This window comes from Tenrec ecaudatus, chromosome 2 (assembly GCF_050624435.1).
Source record: "Tenrec ecaudatus isolate mTenEca1 chromosome 2, mTenEca1.hap1, whole genome shotgun sequence".
Taxonomy (NCBI): Eukaryota; Metazoa; Chordata; class Mammalia; order Afrosoricida; family Tenrecidae; genus Tenrec; species Tenrec ecaudatus.
In genome coordinates this window covers 8,527,452-8,543,422 of record NC_134531.1, presented here as the reverse complement: position 1 = coordinate 8,543,422, position 15,971 = coordinate 8,527,452, and the positions used below count along the sequence as shown (strand labels likewise).

The window sequence follows — 15,971 nt, the reverse complement described above, 5'->3', positions numbered from 1 at the left end:
CTACTAGAGATGGGTCCAGGGAGTTGAGGGGGATGATGGGTGGGAGGATGCTCTCAGGGCATGTCCTGGGCACCTGGAAGGTCTGCACATACAGGGCTGGAGCCAGGAGAAGGGTGCTCTGATGTCATGCCAACAGTGTCACCACTGCCCTCCATGAAGCTGTCACAGTGCCCTAGCAGAGCTCGGAGGGGCACTCAGCCAGGCAGGGGCTAGCCAGGTGCTAGAGGTTGGGGGTGGGGACATGAGTGGAATGACTTGGCGTGGCTCTTCTAGCTCTATCTCCCACCAAAGGGCTGGGTGGGACCATGCAGATGGGGGTGTGAGCCTAACAGAAGGGATTGGTTGGTTCTGCCATACCACTGGGGTATACACGTGAGTCATTAGCTCAGAAGTGGGGAGAGGGGCATCCGGAGTCCAAGGAAGAAGAGCCACTGATGGAGCCGGGTGAGACCCCTGTCTGATGTGGCAGGGAGAGCATTGGGTGCTGGGAAGAGAACGTGAGACCGAGGGGCAGACACGAGGACCTGCAAAACCAGGCAGAGGCCAAGGGACGACGTGGCTGAGGAGCAGTGAGGCACGCCTGCCAGCCTAACTAAGCAGCTCTGTGAACCAAAGAACTATACCCGTCACATCCCACAACCCGTCAGCTGCCCCAACAAACCCTGCAATTGTGGGCATTGTCTGAGTCCTGTGTGTGGTCACTGCAAAGAACTACGGAAGCCAACAGGAATCGAGTGCCGTGGTCGGGGCGGTTGGTGTCAGAGTAGGAGAAGGAAACATGGCGGGTGGAGCCCTGTCTGACCCCTGGCTCACAGGAATCCTCCTCGGGCAGATGTGGGGCTGATTCTCCTTCCACTGGTGTAGCAGGAGTAGTTGAGCCAAGGCCCCCATGCATTCCTGGCCAGGTCACCTTCCAAATGTCCCCTTTCCTGTCTCCTGCTTCTTGAACCCAGTGTCTCTGCACCGGATTGGGGTGGTGGTGGTGGTGGTGGTGGTGGTGTGTGTGTGTCGAGTTCTCGAGGCCCGTCCTACTCTCCGCACTGCGAGTGTCTAGAACAGATGCATGGTCACTAGCTTCTCAGACACCACACACTCAGGAAGAGGGCTTGCCCCACCCACCACACTGTGGAGCACCCAGCTGCTGGCTGGCCTGGCTCCTGGGTGTGGGGCATAGTCCACTTGTGAGCCCAAGGAGGTGAGAACAGGCGCCAGGACAGAGCCGGCCTTAAGTCCCCACGTCAAAGGCTTCAGGAACTCTCTTATACTTGACCCACTTTCTGAACTCACTCACCTGTGATCACACTTGTGGGAAAGGACACTTAAGGCACTACACTCCCACCTGCAGGGTCCTACTTGGAGGACTGAGGCAGGGAGCTGATGGAAGTGCCCAAGGACCTCCCCAGGGGCCCCAAAAAGGGGAAAGGAAGCTGGGGAGGCTCCGAGGTTGAAGACTTGGCTTGTAGGAGATCCCCCCACCCCCACACCCCGCTTTCCCCTGTGTACACACACTCTCTCTCTCTCTCTCTCTCTCTCTCTCTCTCTCTCTCTCTCTCTGAGCCAGAAAGGGACCAGACAGAGCACAGGGTGGAACCACTGGGGGGGGAGGACGTGAAGCCCCAGGGGCTTCATGAGCATCACTGAGCGGCAGCTGGCAGACAGGGTACCAACTCCTTTGTTGAAGCAGATGGTTCCTGTGCCCAGGCTGTGCCCCAGCAGGTCTGCCCTTAGGGATGGGAGTTCCAGACAGGAGTGAAAACAATCCAGAGAGGCCCACAGAGCCTGTCCACGATCCTGGGACACACTTGTGACACTTTCCCTGTGGCGGGATCTAACCCAGGACCAAAGGGCTGGTTGTGGGGCTTTGAGACCTCACCAGGTTGCCAACAGTGGGAGGGGCACTGATGATTCCAGCAAGACCCGCCTACGCGCACAAACAGGCCTGAAACACAAGAGCCCTGCGCTGGGGCCCCCACTGCCTTCTTCAGCAGCCTGCGCTGCCACGCCCAACTCTCAGGAACCTCGACGACCTCTCGGAGAGCCTGCCCCCCCCCCCAAAGACCTCTCCGTGGGCACGCTCATCTTTCAGGGACCCCTCCATTAACTACAGCCCCGCCCCCATAGACACGCCCACCTCTCATACCCTACCTCCCACACATGCCCACTTTTCAAGACTGCTAGTTACCCGCAGCCCCAAGCACTCATCAGAATCCCGCCTCTCCATAAACACGCCCACTTTAGGACTGCTAGTTAACTGCAGCCCCACCGACCTATCAGAACCCCAGCTCTCCATAGACACACCCACTTTCAAGACCGCTAGTTACCCACAGCCTTACCCACCACTCAGAACCCGGCCTCTCCATGGACACACTCCCATAATACAACCCTGTGGACCCACAGCTAGATCCACCTCCATAAAGCCCCACCCACCTCTCAGAACCCCACCTCCCCGTAGACCCATCTCTCAAGAACCCCATTTATTCAAAGCAGCAAGCACCTCTCAGAGACCCACTCTTTCCCACGGACCCACCCACGTTTCAAGATCCCTAGTTACCCATAGCCACGCCCACCTCACCAAAGCCCCCCAACCTCTCAGGAACTCCCTGTACCCAGAGCTGCGCCCACCTCTCCCAGAGACACTCAACTCACAGCCCTACCCCCCCCCCGCACCCCCCCCCACGCACACACAGAAAATCCACCCCTGGACCTCATCCACCTCACAGGAACCCCACCCCCACAGCATCCTTTCACTCCGGAACCCCGCTTTCCCATAAACCAAACCTCCTCATGCGTATCCCATTACCCCAAGTCCCAGCTGCCCTGGTGGCATAGGAGGCTGCTACACTTTGGGCTGCTAACGCAAGGCTGGCCGTTTGAAACCACCAGTCAGTCTCCATAGGAGAAAGGAAAGGGCTGTCTACTCTCTTAAAAAGTGACTGTCTCAGAAAGCCCCAGGGGCAGTTCTATCCTGTCCTGCACGATCGCTCTGTGTTGGAAAAGACTGGATGGCAAGAGTGTGGTTTTAGACGTTCCAGCTGCCCCACTGACCGCACAGAAACCCCGTCAGCCCCTGGGAGCCTGGGGTGAGAAGTCAGCCCACACTGGCCCCGTACACCTGGAAACACTCTATCTCAGGGCATTACAGCAGGACTGACCCTGACCTTTGAGAGCCGTGGCATATCAGCAGTTTCCAATCTAGCAAATCTCTGCAGAACCGGCAAGGCCTAGCCCACCCCCAACATCATATGCCCCTCCCGCTGTGGTGATGGAGCACCTCAGCAATTCCCACCCCATCACATCTGCTCCCCAGCTGTGGGAGTCACCCTTTAACCTCCTTCCAGCTATGGGGAAGCCCCTCCACACATCCTGGCTCTACCCAATCCCAGCTGCAGCCCAAGTCCGAGACCCTCATCCCCCAAGTCTTAACCCTGGGGCCCTGCACCCCTGCTGTAGGGAACCCCCAAGACACATCTTGGCATGCTGTGCTAAGACCCAGGGCAAGAGCTATCCTAGCCCCTAAGCTGAGGTATAGGTTATCAGGTGGCCCTGGAACAGAGAAGAGGTCAGGGAGGGAAGGCTCAGACACAGGGCAGCTAAGTGACCCCACCTCTAGGCAGAAGGCAGTGAGACCCCTCCCCTTTGCATTCAGGGTTGGAGGCAAAGAGGCCCAGACCCCTTTGGAGTCAGGAGAGGGCTTCTCCAGGATGGGGCAGCAGCAGGAGGCCAGCAGGGTGTTCAGGGAGAGAAGGTGAGGGGGAGGGGGCGGCTAGTGGTAATACATTGATAAGGGGTCACAGTTCTTCTCACTGGTGATAAAGAAACAGGGGCATCACAGCCAATGTGCGCTGTTTGTGGGATTATTCCAGCCCTCCCCAACCCCCAGGAGAATAAATGAACAAATGGTGTAGATAAAAGCCTCTCCAACGGTTGCCCCCCACCTCCAGTCCAGGGAGGGACACTCAGTGCCTGATCCAACCACAGCCACACCCAGCAGGGGAGGCAGAGGCCCCTTCAGGGGCTCCTCCCCCCAGAGCTGGGTGGCACGGGGCAAGCACAGCTCCACATCTTTGCCAAAACAGCCTGAAATATTATAAATGTCCTTTTTTTTTTTTTTCAAAAAGCATGTACAGGGGCAAGTAACTCTGTAGGAAAAACCACTTCCCTGACTCTCCAAAACTCCACTGCTATGGTGTCTCTGCCGACTCCGAGACCCCGCAGGATGGGGTAGAGCTGCCCGTGTGGGTTCCAAGGCTGCCGCTCGTCTTTGCCCCTGAGCAGTTGGTGTTAGCAGCCCAGTGAGTAGACCAGCACTCCGCAACAAAATCAAATCCCATTGCCAGCGAGCCGGTGCTGACTCATAGGGATGCTGTCAGGCAGGGTAGCACTGTCCCTTCGGGTTCCTGAGACTGTGACTCCACTGGAGTAGACAGCCTCATCTTTTGCTTTCAGGGTGGCTGACAGTTTCGAACTGCTGATTTTGCAGTCAGCAGTCCAATGTGTAAGCTCCTTTCACATAATCACTACACCACCCAAAGGCGACATCTTTCCTGGGAAAGGGCTCCCTCGCAGACAGCGGCCCCCTAGCCCCAACCCACTGCATTTCCCTCCAAGCTCACACCAAGGCTCCCTCTCCACGAGGCATCATGCATCAGTGGGGGGTTGGGGTGGGGTCCCCCAACACCACACAGGGAGGAAACACTGAGTAAGGCAGAGAACTGGAGAAAGCCCAGCGGCAAAGGCCACTTCACATTAAAGCAAATCTTCAGCAACTTTGGAGACGCCTGCGCTGGGGGTCTGAGGCCTGGGACCCAGTTCTACAAGATCATCACCCAGAGCAGCTCGGGACCACCTTGAAGACAGAGGGCTTTGCACCCACACATCTAGTGCGGGCTTTGCCCTCTGGTCCTGGTCAAAAGAATCCACCAGTATTAACGAGATCACAGGCTGGCAGGAAACTTGAGCCCCGCCGAGTGGTGCCGGGGTGCTTCAGGTGTCAAAGCAGACCGTCAGCCCTGGCATGGAGTGGCTGCTGTGGCTGGCCACTCTGGGGAGGGTGGTGCTTTTGTCCTGGTCAGTGTCCCTCAGAAGGGGCTCCAGGATCAAGAAAATGAAGGCTCACGAAACCACTGAGAGAGGTCACAGTGAGGTGGGGCTGGGCTGTGAAGAGGTGAGATCCTCATGTTGGGAGGCAAACAAGCGGAAAGTAAAGCCCTGGGCATCCCTCTCACACAGACACTAGGAGAGGCAGCTGTGCGCAGACCCAAGTCCCAGTCTCAAGCAAAGCTTCCTCTTCCTACCGGCCTTGCCCCGTCCTCCCATGCCATCACCAGCCCCCAACTGCACCCCAACATGTGGGGTAGGGTGGCTCCAGGGGGGACTCTGCAGGCAGCTAACTACTTTAGAGACAACATTGCTGATGTTTTAAAATGAGAAATGGCGAGCTACGCAGGGGGCTACTGTCCGCACAGTGAATTTTCCCGTGTCAAGGGAAAATAAAGGTGAGGCTTTCTGCTCCGGTTACAATTTCCAATCTCAGAAACCCTGGGGAGCCGTTCCACCCTGTCCTGGAGGGTCGCTAAGAGTCGGGACCGATGGCCCTGGGTCTTTGGCACATCAAGAAGGAGCCGAGGAAATAAGAATGGATGCGGGCATTTTCTAAGACTCTGGTCCACACTGGGACAGATGTCTGCAGGGTGGCTGCTCCCGCCAGAAGTCTCTGTGCGCAGGCCTGAAGGCCGCCGCTGCTCCCTGCAGAAAAGTGGAAGTCACCCAGGGGTGGAAATGAGTTTGAGCTGCTCGAGCATGGTTCAAAAGTTCAGCGAGGTGAACTTTTGTGTCACCTGGGACACTGGCCAGGGGGCTGGGGGCAATCCAGACTGGCGATCTGGGGCCCAGAGGCATCAGCGGCAGTGGGCACAGTGCCAACAGAGGCTGGGGGTGTGGGGGGAAGGAAGGCAGGTCAGTGCTCAGGTGGCCAGCTCAGCAGGCACCCTTGTAGTCAGACTTGACCTGCGGTTTCAACCAAGGGGCCTGAAGAGGAAGTGACTGCTAAAAATTACAGCTGTGCAGTGGGGGCGGGGAAAGCCGGGCACTGGAGGCACCCAGGCGTGCCTGGCAGGAAAGGCCTGGTGAGCTGCCTGAACAATCGGTCCCTGCCTGCCCTGTGGACCACAGTGAACTGAGAAGAGGACTGGCCAAAAGTCAGAATGGTAACTGATAGACTGGGGGAGGTGCAAGAGGGGCGCAGCCTCCCTTCCTAGGCTCTGCCGGCAGGCACTGGGCAAGCAGACCCTTGCCGGTGAGGTCCCAAGTGCCACAGGATAGAGGAAGGAGTTCTGATAAGGCCGGCAGAACCAGGACAGTGGTGGCCTTCGTACTGGACAAGCAGACCTTGGGCAGGCTGGGGGCTTCGACATCATGGCAAGCCACACCCAGGTTTCCATTTCCCAGTGCACAGAAAAGGTTAGTTTCCATTGGGCTCACAGCAAGGCCGGCGGTTCAAACCCACCAGCTGCTCCTTAGGGCTAAAGGAGCCTACCCTCTTAGGGGCTGTGAGCAGGAACCAACTCCAAGGCAACGTCTGGGTCTTTTTTGGGTGCGTGGTCTGGGTAGTCCAGCTGGGGTGGGTCCTGGGGGGTCATCCTGGGTTACACGTCAGGCTGCTATGTGCAAAGTTAGTAGTTCAACCGCTCCCCAGGAGAGAGCTCAGGCTGTCTGCGCCCACCATGACTGACAGCCTTGGAAACCCCAGATAGGGTCCCGAGGAGCTGGAACGGACATGGCAGCAGTGGGGTTCCTTGGTATGGGTAGTCTTCGAAGCATGGGCCCTGTGGCGTTGTGGGTTATACACTGCCGGGCTACTGAGCACAAGGTCAGTAGTTCAAATCAACAGCTGCTCCTCGATGGCAGTGGTTAAAAGTTCTGAGTGGGAGAATGACCAAGACGTGACACAGAGACAAGCAGTGAGGCTGGTGGGAAACACGGGCCACCACCCTCCACTCTGCAAAGCAGCACAGCAACTGAAGCACGATGGTGGCCGGGGGCGGGGCGGGGGGGGGGGCGGCACTCTAGGGCACTCTGTGCTCAGCTCACGGCCCCCTGGGAGAGGGGAGCGGGGCGTGTGCAGAGCATGGGCCTCGGCGACAGGTGTGGCAAAAGTCCAGGCCTCTTATCAAGGCTGGTGACCAGCGAGAACTCCATGAGGCCCAGACTCTGCCACCGACCGAATACATGGCAAGAGGAGAAAGGAAAAGACAGAACTCAAACTCACCAAGCAGACTCACACTCACTCACAAAGAGTGACCCTCTGGAGCAGCGGGCCTCACCCCGTGGGTCGCGACCCCTTCAGGGGTCCAATGACCCTTTCACAGGGGTCGCCCCATTCATAACAGCAGCAAAACAACAGTGATGAAGTAGCAAGGAAAATAATGTTATGGTTGGGGGTCAGCACAACATGAGGACTGGATGACAGGGTTGTGGCATGAGGAAGGCTGAGAACCACTGGTCTGGAGGGTCTCCGAGGCTGTGGCACCTCACACGCACAAACAACCTCATCTTTCTTCTTAGGAGGGGCTGGAGCTGGTGCATTTGAACGGCTCTCCCTGTCCTGTGGTGAGCGGTTTAACACCTACCCAACAGCACCCCTAGGAACCCCCCAGCCACGCTGCATTGGAAAGACGCCCAGGACACTCCTCAGGTGTGGGAGCGCTGAGCCATCCCATCCAATGGCTTCCTTTGGACATCTCAACAGAAAAGGCCATCGTGGTTGGCAGAGGAGGAGACCAGTGAGAGGGAGGGATGCCGACATGGTGGTTCCCACAACAGAATCCAACAGGCCGGTGACCCTGCTGGAGGTCCAGGTTGGGCAGCGACGCCAGCGTGGTCTCCATGAGTGGAGGGCAACCTGACTCACGGAAGGGCAGAGCAAGTCCTTCCAAGAGCGGAGCATGATGGAGGAGCAGAGGTGCAGGCGGGGCCTGTGAGAGCCTAGTTCGAAGGTGTCCGTGTCTTCAGTAGGGACAATCACAGGCCTCGTTCTAGCACTGGCCCTGCTTTGCTCGGCTGTAGGAAACTACGCACTCCTGCTGAAGCACCCACTCCCACCGAGCCCACCGCCTTCACGTGAAGCTGGTTCTGAATCTCAGAGGCCCTGTGGAGCAAGGGTAGGGAGTATCCAGCCTACAGAACCTGCAGCACCAGCTAACATCACACGCCTCACTGAAGGGCATACCTCCAGCCATCCCATTCCCAAACCAAACTTACTGCCTTCAAGTCAATGCTGACTCACAGCGATCCCACAGAACTAGGTAGAACCGCCCTGTGGGTTTCCGAGACTTTAACTCTTTATGGGAGTGCAAAGTCCCATCTCTCTCCCAGAGCGGGTGGTGGTTTTGAACTGCTGGTCTTGCAGTCAGCAGCCCAACTGGAAACCACGACACCACTGGAAGCTCCTATAACCATCACATTAGCGGGGAGTTAGTTAAATGTTTGACCAGTAAGACCCACAAATGATGCTATATCCAAAAGGCCATTGGCAAAAAGAAAAAAAAAGTTCCCCACCCCTTGGGTAGAGGGTTTCCGAGGTTTTCAATCATTAAAGACGTGACCAGCCTCATCTTTCTCTCAAGGAACAGCTGGTGAGTTTGAACTATCCACTTTGTGGTTAGAAGCCCAATCAAAGACAAAATTTCTTCAACCTGGAGTTCCCCCTCTTCCCTGTGCTTTAAAGCCAACCAGGGTCCGGCTGCCTGTGTCAGTCAGTGCACATGAGGAAGAGCCCTGGGTGGGGGTGGGGTGGAGGGTGAGTAGGACCAGGATCCAGAAATGGTGGCAAGGTTCTGGCAGGGCTGGAAAGGAGGAAGGACCCCACCATCGCTGGATCTATGTGTGTGCAGGGGAGGAAGCGACAGAGGCCCTGAGGGAGGTGCACTGTTTACCACCATGCAGATGCTGGCAGGGGGCACAGCTGCGGTGACAGCCCATGGAGCAGCAGTTCCAGTGTTGAATAAGTATTGATCTGCTAACCACAAAGTTGGCAGTTGAAGCCCAGCAGCTGCTCCTCAATAGAAAAATGAGGCTGCCTGCTCCCATGAGGATTTACAGTAGTGTTACCCAATATGAGCCATACTACCTGGCTAGGGGTGGGGGTGGGCTCCAAAAATTCAAACTCAATGCTGTGGAGTCAACATTGACACTGACTCATAGCAGGCCCCTGTGGGTTTCTCATGACGGACTATTTACAGGAGCAGAAAGCCAGTCTTTCTCCCAAGAAGCTGCTGGTGGTTTTGAACTGCAGACCTTGCGGATCAAAGCCCAGCGTGTAACCACTACACCATCAGTGCTCTCTAGCCTGGGGGCACTAGAACAACCCAATCCAAACCAAACTCCTTGCCATCGAGTCCATACCTTCTTGGGAGAACAGTGGGGTTTCTACTCCCATTAGGAGTTATATTCTTGGAAATTCACAGGGGCGGTTCCACCCATACGATGGGGTCACTGTGCGTGGACATTTGCGGGATGGCAGTGAGCTTTTGCGTGAGTGAATGATTATGAACAGGAGCAACGGAATGCAGCCACTCTCAGACTCTCTGGTGGTTTCCAACTACTGGCCTTGCGGTTAGAATTGGGGAAGAAATGGCTATCTGCGTTTGTGGAATTACACCCCACTCAGGACCACCAGAGAGCACGCCTGCAGGGAGGGTGGCATATGAGCTCGGCTCAGAGGAAAATCTGTCCTAGACTCCGCCCTGCTACATAATCCTCCCTGGGGATTACACTGGGATCCCTGGAAGGGCCCAAACACCCAAGGGCACTCAGGAGCTGCCCAGAGCCCCACTCCCAGGTTACTCAGGAGGCAGCACTGCTGTCCAGCAGATTTTCAGAAATGGGAAGTGGGTAGCTAGTAGGGAGGCAGACCTGAAGGGAGAGTGTGTGTGTACACACACGCACACACACACACACACACACACACACACACACCCATCCCCTACTCCAAGCCTGAACCGTAAAATAAAACAAAATAAGACTCTGCCAGCAGACTGATTTTGACTAACAGGGACCCCAGAGGACAGAGTACGACTGCCCATGAATTTCTGAGACTGTAACTCTTGATGGGAGTAGAAAGCCCCACTGGGTCTCCTGTGAAGTGGCTGGTGGTTTCAAACTGCTGACCTTGAAGTTAGCAGTTCAATGTGTAATCCATTGTCCCCAGGGGTCCTCATTGTAGCCTGAAGTTCTGATAACCCCAAAGGATGGAAAATCATGTGTGACAGGCCTCTTACTCCAAAGCCCAGAGAGACGTTACACTATTCTCTGTGTGCATCTTTCTCTAGGTAAACCCAAACCAAATGGAAGGCCACTGTGGATGTCAGGACAGTGTCAACTCACTGCAACCCTGGAGGTGACAGCAGAACCGCTCTGGATGGCATTTCAAGGGCTGCAGAATTCTGTAGTGTGGGCTACCCACGGAGCTGCTAGCCAGCCACAGGTCAGGGACTCGAACCCACCAACTATTCCTCAGGAGAAAAATGAGGCTATCTGCTCCCGTTAAGATTTACAGCCTCGGAAACCCACAGGGGAAGTTCAACCCTGACCCTGCCTTCCCAGGTCGCTGTAAGTCTGGTCCACTTGAAGGCAGTGGGTTTGTTTCTTAAGAGTCGTATGCAAACAGGTGGCCTCACCTTGCTCCCGAGGAACCGCGGGTAGGTTCAAGCCTTCCTGGTTAGCAGACCAGCACTTAACTTGAGGTGCCAACGGGGCTTTTTTTCTTTAGTTGGGGTGGGGGAATTGGTGGTATGACCACAATTTCAAGGACCTGTCCCCCACAGCGGTCTTTGCAGAGCTCATCCTCTGGCTTCCCGTCCAGCGACCATAAGCTCTTTAATGCCGTGGCTGCTAAGTAGCAAATGGGTGGGGGACTGTGATAAGCCACACATAGTGCACCCTCCCTAATGAGAAGCCCTCCCAGAACCACTCTCCAGAGCCCTGTGTTTGTGCTGGGCTCATGTCTTTCTGTGGGGGTCAGGCTACTCACCACTGGAAACAGCAATTCACCAACAGAGGACACCCAGAGCCCCATGTGATGGAAACCACAAGGTTTCTGCAGGACCTGAACATGGAGACCTTCAGAGCAGCAACGACTCTGTTACAAATATTTGGAGGATTACACATCTCAATATTGCGACATCCTACATACAAGGAAGCTCAACCCTGCAGCTCTTTTCCTGAATGACCAGAGGGCATCAAAAGGTTTAGGGCAGCGCTACCCCTTTTGCCCGATTCATAACAGTAGCAAAATGACAGCTATGAAGTAGCAATGAAAATAATTTTATGTCTAGCGGGGGGCGAGGGGCAACAACATGAAGAACTGCATTAAAGGGTCACGGCATTAGGAAGGTTGAGAACCACTGGTTTAGGGGGATGTTCCATTAATTCTCATCACCCCACCCACCCCTTTGTAGGAGGGAGAGCCAAACTCCATGGCCTTGATATGCATTCTGACTCAGGGCACCCCCACGTGCAGAGAGCTGTGCCCCAGCAGGTTCCCGGTGGGCTTGAACTTCTAGCCTGCAGTTAGTAGCCCAGAGCTTAATTGCTGCTCTACTCACCCAGGAACTCCTGGCTGGCAGAGAAACAGACCCAAACCTCAGCTAGCCTGTGGGTTCTGACCACAGTGATCCTGTAGGGCAGCGGGGTGCTGCTTCACTGGGTTTCCAAAGCCACAAATCTTTATGGACGCTGACTACCTGGCCTTTCTCCCACGGAGCAAGTTCAAACTGCCAATCTTTTGGTTAGTGACCCAATGCCTAGCCTGCTGTGCCACCAGGGCAGTAGTGGATCTAGGGGTCTGAAACCAAACAAGATTCCTCGAGGGACAGACAGAAGAGATGCTTCACCAACCTCTAACTTCCAGACTGCGCCCCCACCGCTCAGGGACTCTCTCTCACAGCTTGTGCACAACTCGAATACTGAGCTTGTGGGGGGACCGGAAGCTGGCCGGGGCTGAGGGTTTCTGACGCTGCTCCCACAATAACCCTGAGCTGAGTCCAAGCAGCGGGCCACATTTACTCTACCCTGTCCCTGCAGCACTTCTTCCAGAGGGCAGAAGGACAGATGGGGACAAGGGGACAAGTGACAGGGCAAGGGCTCCAAAGCCACAAGAAAGGGTCGGGTCCTGGGAGGACCCCTGGGCCAAGGGGAGAAGCTGGGGGCTAGGCTTGGTAGAAGGGGTGAGGAGTGAGGAGTGAAGAGGAGGGGACCAGAGCACTGCCCTACTTTCTCCTGTTGCAGGCCTCCTGCCTGGGCAGGTGACATGCAGCATCTCTGAGTGAATGAGGAGTGAGGTGGAGGGTCTTGGGAGGGGGTGGTGGTGGTGGCACATAAGACAGTGCCACAGAGCCAAGGGAGGCAGCCTGAGACCAGCGGGCTTTTTGTCCCTAACTCCCCAGGGAGGATTCCCCCAACCAGTTTCCTTCCCCAGAGATGCTGCCCTCGCTACCACCACCACTCCACCGCGAGAAGGGGCGTGGCGGGGATACCAGGCGTTCCAGCAGCCCTCGGCGTTGGACAGAATTTCAAGAGCCTTCCACGGTCCTGTTATTTTAGATGAATGACTATACATCCCCCAAACTCAAATCTCTTCAAAACAAGTATTCACAGTTGGAGATGCACAAATACGACCCCCCTGAACTGGGCAGATTAAGGGGCTGGGGGGAGGGGAACTTGCTCCCAAGCATGATTCCGGAGTCCAGAGACAGATAAAGACCTCTTTGTGAACACACGTTGGTAAAAGGCGGGGCGTCTCGCACGTGGAACCCAGGCGCCTGTCCCTCCAAACTGCTTCCTGCGCGCGCGCCCTCCGCTCGGAGCCACCCACAAACACAGCACCTAAGCCTAGCGCACGCGGGTCTCTCCTGCGTTCGATGCCGGCGCAGGCAAGGAACCAGCTAGAGGCAGAGCCCCAGGGAACGCTGATCCACACCTAGGCCCTGATCGGCATCCAGGGCTCGTCGGGTCCACCCAAGGGCCCCACAGACGTGCTGGTCTGTCGGTCTCCAGTAGCGGCTCGGAACAGCACAGAGGTCCCGCGCCCGGGCCGAGGGGAAGCCCGCTGGGTCCCGGAGCGCGCGCTCGAGGCCTGCCGAGCAGAGGCCAGACCCCGGGGGCGGGCGGCGGGGCTCCGGGGCGGGGGCCGGGGCCCGGAAGAGCACGGTGGTGCCCGAGGATGCCAGTAGCGGGGAGCTCGGGGTGTGGGGTCCAGAAGGCGCGCAGCGGGGCCCGGGACACGCGCAGCGGAGGGTAAGGGGCGGGAAGCACGGGCTCAGGGTGCGGGCCCCGGGTGCGTACGGGATGCGCGCGCAGGGCGGGGTGGAGGCGGGGGTCCGGGGCCGCGCCCGCCGCGAGGACCCCACCGGACTGCGGGCTCGGCCGCGCCGCGCACCCACCTGGGCCTTCTGCAGGGCGCTGAGCCGCAGCTCGTGCACGAAGGGGTTCCGCACCGGGGGCGACAGCCGTCGCGCATCCCCAGCCCCCGCGCCGGAGGCGGGAGCGGCCTCGGGGCCGCGTCTCCGCAGCCGCATGGCCGCCGCCGAGTGAACCGGAGCGGACCGAGGGGGAGTCGGGAGGGCGGGCGAGCGCGAGGGGCGCCAGCGGCGAAGCAGAGGATGCGCCGGCGGCGGGAGTGGGGCCGGCGGCGGGCCGCGCAGGCGCGCGAGGGGCGGCGGCGTGACGTGGGCGGGGCGGGGGGCGCCGCGGGGGCGGGGCGGAGGCGGGGCGGGGCGTCCGGCGAGCCCCGCCTTGCGCTGGCCCGGCTGAACGCTCCCGTTCTGGTCCCCGTGCGCCCCCGGAGATCGTGGGTGCCCGGGAGAGGTGAGCGCGCGCGTGGACTGCCGCCTGGGGTCCAAGAGGTGGGCGTGCGCCCACAGCCGCCCCAACGGCCCTGCCGGGAGGGTGCGGACTCAGCCAACGCCCCGCCTCTCGCCTGCCCGGCCGCCCCGCGCTCTGGAGCTGGCTTTGGAAACCCGGCCTTGGAGGGGAAGGGGCTCACCCAGCGCCGGCCCGTAGGACTTCACTGCCGCCTGTCTGCGACAGTTCTCACCAAGACACCTGAGGGCAAGCCTGCGCCTGGGCCCCTGGCGCCCACTCAGACCGCGGGGGTCACTCATGTTAAACAGCAAGTACCACTGAGGTCATGGAGTCCGCTCAACAGGGTTCATTCAGTCAGGCCGCGTATCACATGCTGAAGACAAAGTCCACTCAGGCCAAGGAATCCGCTTAGAATCCAGGGGTCACTCAGACCTCAGTGTCCGCTAACCCAGAGTCCACTTTGGCCATGGAGACTCAGGCTTCTGTGTCCCCTCAGACCCTGGAGCACATTCTGAAGGCAGGGTCCACTCAGACCGCAGGTTCCACTCCTTTATGGGGTCCACGCAGACTACAGGCTCTTCGCATATCACCAGGCCCACTCCGGTCTTGACAGAGGCCACTAGGACATCAGCAGCGCGTTCTGGCTGCGGAGGCCTTGATGGGGAAGGGAAGTGGGGAGGGGACACGAGGTAAGGCTAGCTTTGCTGTGGTCTCCATCCTGAATCGTCCAGTGAAGACCACACCCCTGAGATGAGCTCCAAGGGGGCCACCACACCTGTGTGAGCTAGGATGGGGGCCTCACCACCAGAACCTCGGTTTCCCCATCTCTAAAATGCCTGCCTTCTGTAGTGCAGTGTGGTGCAAGCATTGGAGGAATGGGAAACCTCCCGGTAGGGGGCATCTGGCCATCACACACACACACACACACACACACACACATCCCGCCCATGCCTCTGGCTAACCTCTGACAGACTCAGGAGTTCCAATGTCCCAGGCATCTGAGGGTCCAATGAGTCCTGGACACAGGAACCTCTCAGCTGTGTGGGACACCATCTTCACCCCTGATGAAATGCACAACATCACATTTTGCTGTGGCGGAGAGCAAAGCTACCCGAGGGGGTCTTGCTTGTGGGAGCCCTCAGAGCAGGATGAAAAGTAAGTGCAGGTGTGTGCGTCAGGGTCTTCCCAGAAGCAAGTCCAAGTGGCTTGCCTTGACCAGGCTTTATGTGAGAACATGAGCAGGGATCTCGGTTTACCAGGGGTTCCCAGGGGTGCAGGTTTGACCCCAAGCAGAGGCGAAGGCAAGGGAAGGTTGGGCACACAAGGCTCACAGTGCTGTGTGGACCGAGCCAGGTCTGGGCAGGCCACCAAGGAGCGTTCTGTACCACATAGTGAAATGACCAGCGGAGCACCCCGCTGCCTCTGCTGACCAGGAGCAGCTGTGGGAAGCCTGGCCCAAGGGCAGAGGCACCATGGGTCAGAGCATGGCACACCTGTGGGCCACCTACAAGGACTTAGGTGGCTTTGGATTTTTTGTTCTTTTTCTGTTAGAACTCCCAGTAAAATGATTTAATAAAAAAAGAGAAAGAGCTTTATATCAAAGAGTAATTATAGATTAAGAAAATATCCCAGCCATCAAGTCCATAAGTATGATATTAGCCTCTAAGTCCGATACGAGTCCATAAATTCCTCTTCAGACTCACACAGCACGTGCGGACGTCTGGAGGTACATGTGTATGGGCACCACGGCTGGTGCCTAGAGAAAAGGTAGGCAGACCCAGTCCAGGTGCCACGGAGCTGCTTTGGTGCCTGGGAGGTTGCTGACAGTAACCCTTGGGTGAGTCTTCCCTGCCCCCCAGCCTTCTCCCTTGATACTTCCCAGAGACCAGTCCCAGGTGGCACTGGGAGGCAGCCTCACCAGTGAGACTCAGGTGGCAGTTGCAGGTTGGAGTGGCTCCTGATTAGTCTTTCTCTACGGGGACATGCTTGGCCAGCATGCTCTCTGATCCTCTGCCCACCTCTCCTTCCTCCTCCCTAGCCAGAATGTGTACATGGCCCTTCGAAGTCAAGTGGACGTCCGGTGACCATGAGCTGGCAAGCAGGGAGAAGAA

General features: G+C 57.7%; 1 protein-coding gene across 1 annotated transcript in view; it reads right to left on the bottom strand.

Moving 5' to 3' along the window:
* Window positions 1–13,679, bottom strand: part of LPCAT1 (lysophosphatidylcholine acyltransferase 1) — a 64,327-nt gene extending 50,648 nt beyond the window's left edge. Inside the window, exon 1 of the mRNA XM_075540860.1 lies at window positions 13,440–13,679. Within this exon, the coding sequence (XP_075396975.1) occupies window positions 13,440–13,574 (135 nt within the window). The 5' untranslated portion in view covers window positions 13,575–13,679. The remainder of the gene's footprint in view (window positions 1–13,439) is intronic.
* Between the last annotated feature and the right edge of the window lie 2,292 nt (window positions 13,680–15,971).